Source organism: Phyllostomus discolor, chromosome 10 (genome assembly GCF_004126475.2).
Source record: "Phyllostomus discolor isolate MPI-MPIP mPhyDis1 chromosome 10, mPhyDis1.pri.v3, whole genome shotgun sequence".
Taxonomy (NCBI): Eukaryota; Metazoa; Chordata; class Mammalia; order Chiroptera; family Phyllostomidae; genus Phyllostomus; species Phyllostomus discolor.
This window is the reverse complement of record NC_040912.2, coordinates 85,451,744-85,466,692: the sequence shown is the minus strand read 5'-3', so window position 1 is coordinate 85,466,692 and position 14,949 is coordinate 85,451,744. Positions and strand designations below refer to the sequence as shown.

The 14,949-nt window shown below is 44.8% G+C and overlaps 1 protein-coding gene across 2 annotated transcripts in view; it reads right to left on the bottom strand.

The window, feature by feature from the left end:
* Positions 1 to 14,949, bottom strand: part of MGAM2 (maltase-glucoamylase 2 (putative)) — a 64,194-nt gene that overhangs the window by 31,175 nt on the left and 18,070 nt on the right. For both annotated transcript variants that reach the window (XR_004899739.1, XM_036010974.1), the window contains exons 10-17: positions 14,322 to 14,447; positions 12,122 to 12,253; positions 11,935 to 12,033; positions 9,457 to 9,570; positions 8,427 to 8,511; positions 6,061 to 6,178; positions 956 to 1,127; positions 314 to 430 (exon numbers count right to left, since the gene is read on the bottom strand). Coding sequence is in view for 1 of the 2 variants with exons in the window: in XM_036010974.1 (XP_035866867.1) it covers positions 314 to 430; positions 956 to 1,127; positions 6,061 to 6,178; positions 8,427 to 8,511; positions 9,457 to 9,570; positions 11,935 to 12,033; positions 12,122 to 12,253; positions 14,322 to 14,447 (963 nt within the window). In the remaining variant the exon portion in view is untranslated. The remainder of the gene's footprint in view (positions 1 to 313; positions 431 to 955; positions 1,128 to 6,060; positions 6,179 to 8,426; positions 8,512 to 9,456; positions 9,571 to 11,934; positions 12,034 to 12,121; positions 12,254 to 14,321; positions 14,448 to 14,949) is intronic.

Sequence of the window (14,949 nt, the reverse complement as noted above, 5' to 3'; positions counted from 1 at the left end):
AGGAGTGGCTTGCCTTGTGCTGACTGAAGTATCAGCGAACTCCGATTGACCCACCGTATACAGGAGGTAATACAAGTGTGACAGCAGCACTGTAGGAACTCCAGCCACCCTCCTCACCTTTGTTGGTGAGTTTCCAGCAATAACGCATACATACCGTCACCCCCATACCATGATTTTTAGGTCTATCACTCCAAATTTATCTATTTTGCTGCTGCAATTAGGGCCAACCCAGAGGATATTCTTCAACCTCTCTTTGACGACAAATAGATTAGATAACCCAAGAAGTGTCCGTCACTTCTCGTGGGGACCTTACCTTGAAGCCAGGCCCGTTGTGATTCCTCGAGAGTGGATAAAATGCTCCAAGCTGCATCCATCTTCTGCAGAGCTCCTCCGTGACATTTTTTGTATAACCACAGATATTGGCGCCTACCTGGAGAATGAGCACACACACATGAGCACAGTGGTCAGAGAGAAAGGAGAAAGCATTGATTGTACACCTGCGAGATAAGGAAAAAGGGAATCTCTTATTCCCATCATGCCGTGTGTCAAGGGGTCTCAGGCTTTCAGGGCTAATCCCCCAGCCCAAAGGGAAATAAAACAAGAGTGCCACCGTGGACCAGCTGAAGAGAGGAAGACGGACTGTTGAACCAAGGGCTCATCCCCAATATTCGGTTCCCAATTTCACTAATGCTCTGATAATAGAATTTTCCTGTGATACTAACACATTTCACTCATGGAGGTGTCTTCCTAATTTCAGAGATTCCATGGACAACAACCCAGTGGTAAAACGCTACTATCCAATCCTCAGAAAGCGACTCACACCATAGAACACAAATGGACTTTTGCAATGCATCTCACGGGGAGACATATGCTCCCTGGTTTTCAGACACTTCGAAGATGGGTACTGGGAAGAATGTCCAAGGATAAAGGGTGAAAGCTCCAAGGTGACACTCACCAGGGGGATGCCAAACAGGTTGAACTCAAGGATACTAGGGATGGACCATCGGAGATCATCCCAGGTGGCTGCATTGTCCCCCAACCAATGAGCAGCAAACTTGCCAGATCCGGCAAAAGTAGAGCGGGATAAGATGAAGTTCCTCTTTTGAGGGGAGACATTATTCAGGGCCCTGAAAAAGAGCACAGCCGACTGAATGAATGGGAGGCGAGCTGTGAGTGTCTGGGGCTTACCCGTTGCCGAAGAACGGCAGCAGAGGTTTCCGATCACACTGAGAAAAGACGGCAGGGCATCATGAAGGCGAGCAGATGAAAGTAGCCTCTCTAAGAGCTTCTATCTCACTCCTAGATCAGGGTTCAGACCTCAGATGAGGGAGTACAAGCACCCCCAAGGGCTCTCTCTGGGCTCGCGTCCCCCTGATTATGTTTTCTGCATCTTGGATCTGTTGTGATCTTGCCCTGTTGGTCCACAATACATTGGAACCATGGGTTCTTGACCCTCACGTTCTCCGCTAGAAAAAAATTTCCCAGCGTCACTGGGTTCCGTGCCTTGCTGCCCGTTCATAATCCCGTTCAGCTCAGCACCAGCTAAGGTCAGAACCCTGTACCTGCCGCTTGCCCGAGAGGAGATTTTGTGTGCCCCCTGGCATCCTCAGAAGCTTCAGAACTCATTATTAGCAATTCCCCACATCAGGAGATCTTAATCTGCACAAACTAATATCCATTCAAACACGTAAGTCTCAGAAGATGGCATATGATCCTCTTAATGAAGTTAAAAGCAACTAAACTATAAACTATTTTCACTGTATTACATATAAAAGATTACCCATCCAATAAAACTCTATAGAAAGTGGAGCAAAGGAATTAAAGGTGAGGAACTCAGAAAGGATGGGGTGGGGCTGGGATAACACAGTGACATGTAGGCGGTTTTCTAGCTTTTATTTGGAATGCTTTTTCAAAGAGGCCTCTCCTTGCCCTCTCCTTTCCTAAACGGTCCACACTTTCTTTTAATGTTTTGAAATGGAGCGGTATTACAACTAGAGGAGAGTGATGGCTGAGCCACAGTCACGTCTAGCTCTTCGCAGGCAGGCTCTTCTGTCTTTCCTTCCAGCACACGGTCTGAGACCAGGGCACCGGCGGGCCCTGGGCCGTTCCTGGCGGTACTCTCCCAGCCACCAAGGCTTTCCGTCTTTGCATCCCTGAGGATGCTGTGGGGAGTCATACACGCAGGACAAGGGATCGTGGGGAAAGGGGGGTAATTCGGAAGTAGAAGACTCATTTAAGAAAATGAAGTGCCCCGTCCTGACATTTTAATGAGCAAACTATCAGGGCACAATGGAGAGGGCTCGCTCTCCCACTTCCGTCCTCATTTCTCCTTCATTGGGACTAACGATGCTTTGCCTTTATCGCCGCTGGCGAGGGGGTTTATGGCACCCTGCAAACCACCCATCATAAAGGGAACACATTCAGGTGGCGTAAAGTGAAACTGAAACAGGAATGAAGCTATCTGAGTTTAGGGTTGATTTGGTCAGGCCATGTTGGTAACACGCATTAGATGACGGCCTGCTTTTTATTTTGGCTTAGAGGGAAACTTCTGCCCAGACATCCCCAAGCCTCTGTTTTGCATCCCTCAGGGTTGGTCTAGTTATGCTCAGGCCTTGATCTCTGAGAGGAACTGGGTTCCTTCTGCTTTTAGGCCACAGGACAGTGCATTTCATTGTCACGGTAGGCCAGTAGCCACTGTCCCCAAGCTTTACTTCCCACTAAGGCAGAGCCACATCTTCATCAGATTTATGATTTAAAGTCTCCTGGTGGCCAGGCCCCACTGAATGAGACTCTTGTCTGCTTTTTCACCAGCTCTACCTGATGCCCAGGTGCCAAGTGCCATTTACCTCCACTGTTCTCTGGGAACTTCGACCTTTTAACCATTAACCAAAGCTATTAGGACTTATTAACCAGCCCCATTATGATTTTATAGCACTTTTATCACATGGAGGCTCTAGCAATAAAGCACTTTGAATCTTCCCTTCCTGCCACGCACCCTCCCTTACCCCTTCCTTCGCACCCTGGCCATTTACCCACTCTCTGCCCACCTTCCCATCTCAGGGAGAAGCATCTGTGAGTCTACATAGGTCAGAACAAGAAGGGATGTGGGGACCATCAACCCAACACTCTCACTCCGAAGATGAGGGAACTGTCTGATCCATCAGGAAAGGTCAAATGAGGGGAAAAAAAGTCAGAAAAGAGAAGATGAAATCAGATATGTGTCTCTCTTCATGGAGCAGTTCGTGTATTGAAATAAAAACATCTGCATTTACTGGGCAAGGATGCTCTCTCACCTGGACGAGCCAGCAACATAGTTAAGTCCCGAGGACAAGATGGTGCAGGAAAACAAAAGAGGCCCAGTCTCTGCTTCTAAGTCACCCGGTCCCGCTGGGCCTGTCCTGCCCTTCTTCCCTTTCTCAGGCCAGGCCTTTATTCAATGGCCGTGCCTGTAGGACACACCCAATTCCTCAGGCTAAGCACACACGGGGTGACTGCGCCCTCAAAGAATTTACAGTGCAGCAAGGAAGAAAAGTGAATAAAAATTATAATACAGATGTTTGGACTTTAGGCATAGTGCAATATGAACAAAGGTAGCCCAAGATAAAGGCAGAGGGAGGAGATAATCTTTCCCTAGGACTGTCAGGTAGGTTTGCAGAATTAACACTCGAGGTGAGGCTTTAAAGATAAGTGCGTGTTTGCAAAATGGATGGGGCGGGGAAGGGCATCCCGTGCAGACAGAGCACACAGGCAAAGACATGGCAGAACAAAATAGTTTTCTATTCAGGAGCAGTAAGCAGTTATGTTTACCACAGCATAAAATATGAGGAGGAGCAGAGATGGAAGAAAAATACTAAGAAAGCGTTTTTTTATGAAGTACCTTACAGGTTTGGCTAGGGTGGCTGCCTTTTATTGTATGGAAGATACCAAGGCTAAGGTGATTTTTCAGTGGGGAGAGAAGTGAGCAGATTTTCATTGGGGAGAGTGATGGGCAGACGTGTGATTCCGAAAGACCACCTGAGCAGTGGGAGAGAGTGGTGCTTAGGAAACTTTCACACACATTCAATGCCCCTGGAGATCCTGCTAAAACTCAGATTCTCATTTCCACGGTCTAAGGTGAGGGCCAAGATGCTGCATTCCTGATATGTTTCCAGGTGATGCCAGTGTGGTCCTGGACCGCACTTTGAATAGCAACAGAAGAGGACAGATGAGTAGGAGATAAAGCTAAAGTCAGGGAAGGAAGACTAGTAGTCGTGGAGCTCATGTGAGCTTCGTGTGAGTGTTGACGATGGAAAGAAGTGTAGGGGAGAGGAGACAGTTATAGAAATGTTTTATACTCAAAAGGATTGAAGACTGATTGTAAAAGAGGGTGTGATGGAAAGAAATAGCTCAAGGATGACACCAAGTTTCTCTCTTGGGGGTCTGGGAGGTAGGGATGGTGTAGCCACCAACCAAGATGGGTAGTTTAATCGTTTCAAAAATGATTAGCCAGTCTGTGGAGGTTGGGCAGAAACAGGTACCAGGGGAAGGTGCACGGCATGGGAGGGACAAGACAACAACCAAGTAGAGAAGATCAGAAGGCTGCTGTGGGTATCTGGGTCTGGAAGGCAGGGAGAGACCTACGCTATAATGTTACGGAATCATAGACTTTAAAATTATCAAAATAAATTCCAGTAAAAACTGAAAAGAAATAAATTACCTTTGCATTGACAGAGAATGAAAAAAAAGAGTCTAGGGGTGGACCCCTACAGCTTATCGACAGTGAGAGAGAAGATAAAAAAGACCCAGAGGTTGAAGAGGAACAGAGGTCCTGAGGGATGCTGGGAGCAGGGCCAGTGAGTCAAGCGAGAGCGGTGTGCCGGAACCAAGGGAACCGAGTTTCAAAGGAGTGGTCAGTGACGCCGTGTGCCCTAGAGAAGTCAAGTGAAAGGACTGAGAAAAGTTCTAGAAGGACATCAAAGTCTCCCTGTCCCTATTCCCCACCACAGAGTTCTAGAAACACCAAAAGGAAATAAGAAGAGAAAAACCAAGACGTTCTTTCCTAAGTCACTCCATCTGTTTTGCACATTCAAATTAAAATCTTCTTAAGCTTGGCCCTGAATTTCTTCTCTCCTCGGTGTAATGCTTATATTTTACCACCTTCCAAGGAAGGCACTTGGTGGGGGTTTTGCAGGGAGCTAGTCCTCCATTTACAAAGTCATTAGCAAAAAGTTCATGTGACAAGGTCTGAAAAGGACTGAATCCTTTGCAGGAAGCATCTGTCCCTTTGTTCGACTTTCATACTGAGTGGTGGTGCTGGTGGTGGTGGTGGTGTTGGTGCTGGTGATGGTGCTGGTGGTACTGGTGGTAGTAGTGATGGTGGTGCTGGTGGTGGTGCTGGTGGTGGTGATGGTGGTACTGGTGGTAGTAGTGATGGTGGTGGTGGTTATAGTGATGATGGTGGTAGCGGTGGTGCTGGTGATGGTGTTAGTGGTACTGGTGGTAGTAGTGATGGTGGTGCTGGTGGTGCTGCTGGTGGTGGTGATGGTAGTGCTGGGGTGGTGGTGATGTGTGCGTGTTGGGGCTGAGGGGAAAATCAAGAGGGAGTCTGGAGCAGGCAGCAGGGAAGGAAGCCAGGAGGGTGTGGTATAACATTGCTGTATAAATATAGGCCACTCAGGTAAACTTGAATTTCATGTAAACAATGAATAGTCTTTATGTCCATTGCAAGCTTAACTGGGTGTGCTATATTTTCATTTGCTAAATCAGGAAACCCTAGTGTGATGACCACAGCATGTGCAGTAATAGAACCCAAGCAAGCGCTGGCTTCCAGGTAGGGGTTCTAAATACCTCGCACATAGTTGCCTGCTAGTATCAAGTCCTCAGTCACAAGCCAATCAAAAATAATCCTGTGCAGAAACCAAGGGAATATATGAGAAGCCCTCTTAAGCAGCCTGTAAGATCTGAGTTTCTAGATTCTTATAACCCCAGAATATATTTGAAAGATATGCTTCAAGATGACAAGAGAAACCCTCCACCTCCCAGCTCCCCACGTCTGGACCGAGGCGGGAACCGAGTGCTTACGCGTCGGTGGCTCTCGCCATGGAGTAGCCGTACAAGCTGTGGACGTCATAGTGGAGGCCCCAGTGAAACTCAGCATCCATGCAGAGGGTCCTTGCGAACAGCAAGCGGTCCAGCACTCCTGTGGGGAAATATCCGTCAGCCAGCCCCCTCCCCGTCAGCAAACTCGCACAAAGTAACCGCCCTGCGTGCTTCCTGGCGCCTGTACCTTCCCCACCAACCTCCACCTGACAAAACCCTTTCCAGATCTTAAATCCTATCCTAAATGCCCTTCCTACCTGGGGCATACACTGAGCCCCTTGGGGAGATAGATCATTAAAATCAATTTGCATTCTCTTCAGCTCACAGAGAGTGGTGCTGAGTGGCGGCGACCCAGAACAAGCTCAGAGCAACGGAACGTTGATTTGAGATAAAACATAAATGAAGCGCACACATCCAACTACACCGACTTAATCAAGGAGAGCTGAGTGCACAAAGAACAGATATGAGGGCAGTGAAAAGGGAGCATATTCATCCCAATGTTTCAAGCATTCTCACCTCAGCCACACTTTTTAAAAAAATCTGAGATATGACACTAGGGTGGTTTCATGAATAAGAACTTAGATGCCACCTTTGGAAACAGCATTGTTACAGCATTTTCCCTTTCTCATGCCTAAAACGCCCAACATTTTCTGTCCCGAGGCCTGCAGTCTCATTCTTCTCCTTCTCCTTCCAGACCAATACCTGGGGGGGCCCGCACCTCCCCTCCTTCAGGAAGCCTTCCTGTTCGTAGAACCTCAGCCTGGGCACAGTGCCAGTGGGAGGTGGAGCCAGGAATGACCGGGGTTGAGTTTTCCCGCCAGCCCAACAGAATCAGGGTTTGAAGTGACGAATCACGTTTAACGATAAGTTATAAAGGCAGTTACATTTCTGGCATGGCAAAATTCGTGGCTTGAGTTTCACAGTCACTTCCATTATAAGACGGGGCACTAAAACTGTCCCAGGGGCAAAGGTCACACATCTAAATCGTTTTCAAGCTAAAGCGAACGTTCTCTTCCTGAAAGGTTAAAAGCAGACCAGAGGCAGAGCAGCTCGTCCCGTGCAGGCAGACAGAAGGCTGGGAGGCAGGGAGCGGGTGCTTCCCAGGAGCAGACAGAAGGTGGGTGAGATTGCTGTGTTCTGCAGGGAAACCATGACAAGAACAACTTAGTTTGGGCTAAGTGGAAGATTCAGAGGCTAAAGGAGAAACATGATAAACTAATCCACGGTGAAAAAAAAAATCAGGGAACAAAGAATGAACAGAGAGGAATAAAGAATGAGCAGGGGAAGGAAACAGCAGACTTTGCAAGAAGTTCAACGGTTTGAAGTCAAGATTCTCCAAAAAAAGTTCTTCACCCCTTCAGTGCCCTAACGGGGCAAAGGGACAGCTAAACTTTGCTCCGAGGGTACGGGTGGAGAAACCAGAACAAACTGGAACAAACTGACCAGATGCTCCCCAAGCCTGTGTCTTCTTCCTGGGAGTATAACATTATATCCACATTTTTGCTTGAAGTTTAGTAGAGACTATCTGATTGGATTCCGATTGGATTCCAAGGGCAAGCGTGAGCAAAAAAATGTGAGCAAATTGAACTCACCGCACTTCCAGGCCTTTCCATAAAGTTCCCACTACCCTTCTCTTTCTCCTTTCCCCAGGACGCTGCAAACAAAAGGCTCCAGGAAAGGAGAAGCGGGCAATGGAAGTGAACTAGATTGCTGAGTCACTGCGTGGATGGGAGTACCTCCCACAGTGGAGTATTATACGGGCAAAAAATAAACTTGTAGTGTGTACTCCACTGAGATGTTGGAGTGCATTTGTTTCCACAAAGAATATATTATTGCACGCATGCACACACACACACACATTCTTTCAAAATCAGGGCCTGGAAAATGGACTTGGACTAGAAATGAGACTCAAAATAAGAACTAGCAGGAACCCTTGACAAGGCTGTTGGTAATGAGCTAAACAAATACACACACAAATTACAGATTTACTCCAATGGAAGGTGATGTGTGCTCCCAGTATTCTGACACTGTCATGAAGTTTAAGCTTGAACCACATTTTAAAGGGGTTTAGAGGCAGTGAACAGGGTGGGAGCATGTAGAACTCGAGACAGGAGGCACCGCCACGGGAGATACGACCTCCACCACACTCCTGCCCTTGGACTATGACTGTGAAAAGGCAAGCAGAGAACAAACAAGGCAGCAAGGTCCCCAGGAAGGGGTGCTCAGGGGGCTTCGGTGGGGGCAGTCCCTTAAACTGAGAAGGAAAACTGCTCCCGGCCACACTGAGTTCCACCGAGGTGGTTTTAGACGTCTCGTGCCTGCATCGTAGCCAACGGGCAAAAACTTACGAGGAGTGAAGGGAGGGAAGTTCAACTGGTTGTCTTCACAGCTACGGTCAGAAGCTGGGAGCAAGTTAGAGACTTCGTCCAGTTCCTTCAAAGACACAAAACACACAGAGGGGAAGGGTCACCGATAAACAGGCAGTTGTTCGGGAATGTTTACTGAACTAGAAGCTGGATAGCTGGGGTCTCTTAGTAACAGATTTGGGGATCGTAAGTAATCTTCTGACATTTTTTTGACCTCTGTTTCATCTTTTGTAAAAGGCAAGTAATATGATCAGAAGAGAAACCAGAGTATATCATCCTTTGGATTAGGTTATATCTAAGGTATCTTTCCACTCTAAATGATACCAGGTACATTTAACCTTTACACATTGATTGCAGTCGGTTAATGAAGAAATACTATCTCACAGGCTAATTCTTACAGGCTATGATTTTATAGTTACTGATATGGCTTCAGCATTGTTTTAAAGAACCTAAGATAGGGTAGTATTCTATTTTATAATTTTCCCTTTTATTCTGCTTAATGCAGTGCAAGAAGAAGATACAATTGAGATCAAATCCATTTCTTTAAAGAAGGTTAAAAGTAGCCGATGCATAAACCTGCTAACAGAGAAATTTTTCAAATTTCAGACTCTTCCTCACTCCCTGTTTGCTAAAAATTAAAAGGTACCCACTAAATTCTTCTCTAATGATTTAATTTAAATTTTAATGAACCATTGCTACTAATAATAGTAGTTGTAATTTCTAGTAAAATAGTATTTTTTTAAAGCTAAAAGAGTCAATGAAGCAAAAAGCTGCAGCCATGAGAAAGCAAAAGACTTTCTCCAAAAGAACTTAACCAGCTGGTAGCAGACTGAGAATTAAAATCCAGAGTTTTGAGGATCTAATTTATTGCATATAAACCCAGCATTAAGTAAAAGGATTTTAATATCACTATGAGAAGTAAATGATTTTATTATAGATTATACTCAAAGTTCATCTCAAAATTTGAAAGATCCGTCTCCAAAATAAGTTTAATCCTGGAATAGCGACTTACAATCCACACTCCATCAAACTTCAGAGATGTATGAAATTTTCTGAACTCTTCTATCCACCACGGAGGACAAGCTGGATTCGTATAATCAGGAAAGACTGTCCATCCGGGATATCCCTGAAGGGCAAAGAAGGCCGGGCAGTTTGTTGGACGGGTCACTCATGCATGCGCTGCTGGCTACTGACTCCTCTGCTGGAAGCCCCATGTAGCTCACCATCACAGATCACAACGGGTGACCCTCCTCCCTAAGCTAAATGTTACAATAGATGCAAGGAACCAAAGCAAGAAAAGAAAAAAGGAAAAACAACTTATTATATAGATGAGAAGCCATCAAATGTCTTTTTTCTATGACTAAAAAAAAAAAAAGCAAAATTTCATCATGTCAGGCCAATTGAGAGAACTGTTTAAAATACTAGAAAGTCTAACTAGGTAATATTTTAGAAAAGAATGATTGAATTTGTTTAATATGTTGCTAACTGAAGATCATCTAAAACTCGCTTTGAATAATGCTGTTTATAAATAATATGTTGGTTTGAGGCATATAAACAATGTTTTTTTTAAATGTTTAAATGAATCTTGTGCTTCTTAGGTTAAATACTTCATATTCTAACTTCTCATCCTAACTGTTTCTATCAAAGATTGGTTTTTAACATTTTCCACAAATGGCACAAAGATATGATCATAGCCAAATTGCTGAAAATTCTGAATTAACAGGATACAAGCTTTTGTGCATACATTGTTACTTATTTTCCCAACCAATTTGTAGGTTGTCATTGAGGGACAACATAATGTTCAGACGGTATAATGAGTATCTATCTATCTATCTATCTCCTGGTTCTTTGTTTTAGGCGATGGGGCACCATGTAATAGACACAGGTAACTTTGAACCTCAGGGAACAGGGGGTGTGACAAAGTAATCACCTACAGCAACACGGTACCTGGAGCAGGCCCTGGAGCGTTCATTTTCACCAAATTCCTTTATCATTAACCCACATCACCTCTGGCACTACTACCTGTGCCAACATCTTAGATCAAATGATTCCTGTTATGTGTTCATAATTGGAGGTAGCTATCTATTATAATTAAATTATTTTAATTATATGCGAATTTCTAATGATATGCCATTCAAATAAGAATATGACTGAAAAGACTCACAGGTCTGGATAATCTACTTTTCAGATAAACAAAACAATTTTTACATGACCATGGCCTGACTTTGTACTTGCATGTGAAATCAGTCTACCTGGGACTTTAGAAATTCACATCAAACAAAACAGTAAAAGCAAATAATTGGTTTGGAGAAGGAAGGAAAGTTCTCTACTATTTCATGAAAAGCTAAAACCAATGAGAAAGAAACTCAACAGAAATAAGTATATTGCATACAAAGTCGATGGTAAGAACTAAGTGGGCAGTTAGGTAAGGGGTCACTGATAACCCTGAAAAGACAAGTTTTGCCAAGTTAACTGCCCAGGAGCAACAAGAAGTACAGCCACGTGAACTTCTAGGTGAAGTACCGGTGTTAGTAAATCTCCCATCATCCAGTCCTCGAGGGCTGACCCCACACGTAACTGGCAGAGAAGGCTGACTACATGATTTGATTTAAAATATTTTCAAAAGCTCAACTGCCCCTGAAAATCGGTTCCGAAGCAGCCAACTTAAATGCCTACATCACTACCTCAGAATGAAAGCTCCGTAAGTCTCATGTAAACTAAAAATACATGCGCTAAGATAGGTTTCACATGAGCCTCTCAGCATCTTGCTCCATTACCACAGTTGAATTTATTGTCATGGGAAAGAAATAGAAATTGTGAGGCAAGAGGACTTTAAGAATAAATAACACTTTCTTCTAATCACATATTGCTTCTCAGCTCTCAGTATTATTAGAAGGTCAGGGGCAAGCATTCTAGAGACTAGATCTTAATCATTCTAGGAAGGAAGAAGGAAGGAAGGAAGGAAGGAAGGAAGAGAGAGAGGGAGAAGGAGGAAGGGAGGGAGAAGGAGGAAGGGAGGGAGAAGGAGGAAGGGAGGGAGAAGGAAGGAAGGAAGGAAGGGAGGGAGGGAGGGGGAGGGAAAGAAAGAGAGGGAGAAGGGAGGGAGAGAGAAAGAAAGAAAAAAGAAAAGGAAGGGAAGACAGAGGAAGGAAGGAAGGAAGGGAGGGAGGGAGGGAGGAAAATCTGTGATGTGATAGAAGGGCCATGGTGATGAGGGCAATCATATTGCAATAGTGAAATGTATCTAATCAACATGGTGGGCACGTTCAATGTACACAATGTTGTATGTCAAATATATTTCAATTAAAAAATAAATAAATCCTTAAGAATTTTAATCATTCTACTATTACATCAACTGGTTAAAAATAATAATAACAGAAACCTCTACAGCCATGACAGGTAACTGGCCTTCCTTCCACCCCTTGTCCTACCAAAAGCACAAACTTCCCCAAATGACTGTCATTTACTCTGATTTTTTTTGAGAAATTACCTGCCCAAGGACAAAGCCGTTGTCCCCCAAGACCCACACTCTCTTTTTGGTTCCGTTTATAAAGGTAGAGTAGTCAGAATCATTCGAGATGCCAGGATTCTAGAAAACAAACAATAAAATATTGTTTTTATCACTTTTTTGCATTTTAAAGGAAAAACTAGACCACCAAATAGGTGTTTCAACATACCATGATAATGACATATTTCAGTCCAAGTTTGTGTAGGTTCTCGGCAAAACCTGGGAGACCAGGGAAAGTCTTGTCATCGACAGTGAAGTCCTTCTTTCCGTCCATGTAGTCTATGTCCGAGTACTGGACGTCCTGGAAGACAGTGCTGGCCAGTTAGCACCCCGGCAACAAGACCACACTGATATTGCCACTCGGGTTCTTGGCCATTAAAATGGAAGCCCTATTTCCTCCATGATCCTGGAACTTGCAGGACTTGGCTACTTCCTAGGGGTCCATAAGCCCTCCTTGAAGGACACAGATGCTCTTAAGTTGTCTCTGGGCCTTGACAGATGCCTGTCATAAGGTATTGGGAGGAACATGATAGTGGGACTGCGGGTTGCTTGCCCCTGTGATTTGAGGGCTTAGATGCTCATAATAAAACAGGTGCTCTTTCAATGTTTGCTTGAGTGAGCCCACAAGTAATGTTATAACCATGCACTAACTTAGACCCTAGACGTCGTCAAGCTAGACTATAACGTCAGAGGAGGAAACAGGCTTCTGTTATAAAACTCCTAGGGTAATAATTAACAAAGACAAATGACCAAGGGATAGAGCTTTAATGAACCACACTCTCGTACACACATTATTTTTGTGTTCATGTACCAAGCTGTGGGGAGCAGATGTTATTCTCAGTGAGAAGTTTGAAATGCGAAGGGGTTAAGTGACATCTCCCAAGGTCACATGCCGGAGTGGGTAGGGGTTCAGTTGGGACTTTGGTGATAGACCCTCTGATTCCATGTCCTCTTTAGTTCCAATGAGACACTACTTCAAAGACTTACGAACGTCTTTGAAGTAAGCGTTCCTTCTGCAGTCGTGCCTTAGAGACTCTAGCTTACAAGCCTGAGGGAAAATGTGGCCTGTGGCCTGTTGCTAATGCAGCACCATCTGTCCTAATACTGGGCAGTCATGTAGGACCCAGGGGCCCCCCACAGCCATATGGTGCGAAAGATCCAATCTGTGGAAGAAAAGCTCATTTGTTTCGGAATCAGCAAGACCTCAGGCAAGCTGTCCCCATCAGAGGTCTGAGGGGAGGCTGACTCCACCCCCACATGTAGCTGCAGGACTTTTGGTGGATCCTGGTTGTGCCATTTGACTAGCCTCAGTGACCCCAGGGAAGCTATTTCCCATGCACCATCTCCATTTTTCCATTTACAAAATGCCAGTCAGGGCAGGTCAACCACGAAGGCGAGAGCATTTTAGAAAACAGTGAAGATGTGGCAAGATCTTGCCTGATTCCTCCTGGAATTGGGGGTTTGCAGATAGCAGACCCGGGAGAAGTAAAACAAAATACATAATCATTCTTCCTTAACAACAAAACAGCACAGTGAGCAGGTTTTCTCATGGGGAAAATTTCACCTCATTGCTGCTCCGAAAGGGGACTGAACACCCCTGAGACCAGGCCAAAGTCATTGCCAGCTGCTGCATCTTCCTTGAGATACCAGCCAAACGTCTGTCTGCCTCCCAGTTCCCAAGGTCAAGCCCCACAGAGATTGCTTTGGTAACTTCATTAACCATATGTTATGCATCTCCAGGGGGGAGCTTTGCAAATATTATACACTTAATAATGATCTTTTTTTTTTTATTTACTAGTGGACATTGGACATCATAAATACTTTACAACCACAGAGCTTTCAAAATTAGTCTGCCGGACCCGGAAGGAGCACCCAAGGTCGCTATGAGAAACTCGCTTGCCGTCATCATCATCATAATCAGCAATCATTAACCATGTCACCCAGGAGCTGCTTTCTCTTCTAGAACAGCTGCTCCCTCTGACGGGGGTCATCCTCTGTGCTGCACGCTTCATGTGCACAGAACAAGGCACTCCTCACAACCCGCCCACCAGAGGAAGTGTTAGATTTTCACTTTATAAAGAGGGAAACTAAGACCCAGAGGCGGTCATTAACTGGCCCAACACTGCACAGAACTAGAAGAGGAAAAGCTGCAATTCAAAATCGTATCCATCTGACTCCATAACTGTGTTCTTTCCATGATGACGTAGGTTTAGTTTGCAAATTTATGAGAGGAGGTCTATCTATCTATCTATCCCTCCATCTACCCATGCATCCATCTACCCATCTATCTAGTATATTTTAACTAATAAATTGAATTAGGTACAAAAAAAATAAGAGATACAAAATGCATAAGAGAAGTTCCAACTTACATATGGGATCCCAGCTTTCCAAGTTCGGTTTACAACTTCTTCCAAACCCTGGATGTTACCATAACCCCTGCGACTAAGCTGGAACCCAAGATTCCAATAGGAAGGCAAGAATGGTCGTCCAACAAGCTAGAAAGGTAAAGGAGCGTCTAAGCATTTGGAATAAACACTGTTTGTAGCACCATGTCTGACACAGACAGCCCTCACTCCATTTCACTTTCTGTTAAGCTCCCAGATCTAAAATAGCAGAGCCCAGAGTAATCGCTGAGGATAACCAGCAAAATTCCATAGCTCCCATCTTTCTTTATGAAGTACTATGTGCACTCCCAGAGCCAGCTGCTACATCGGTGAACGATGGGGTTTGCATCACATGCTTGAATAACAGTATCAGCTGAGGCAGGAAGAAGAGACATTTATTCACACAATAAATATTTTCTCATTGTTGGTGATTCGACAGGAATCACCAAGGAGGGTGATTCCTCCCTGAGGGAGGGACCTCCAAGGAGGCCCTTGGGATACGGTGGCATAAAGCTAACACTTCTGCTCACACAGAGCTTCAAGGAAAGAAACACACATCCAAGAGGATTTCAGGTAGTCATGTGTGCCAACGAATAAGGACGGATAGGACTCG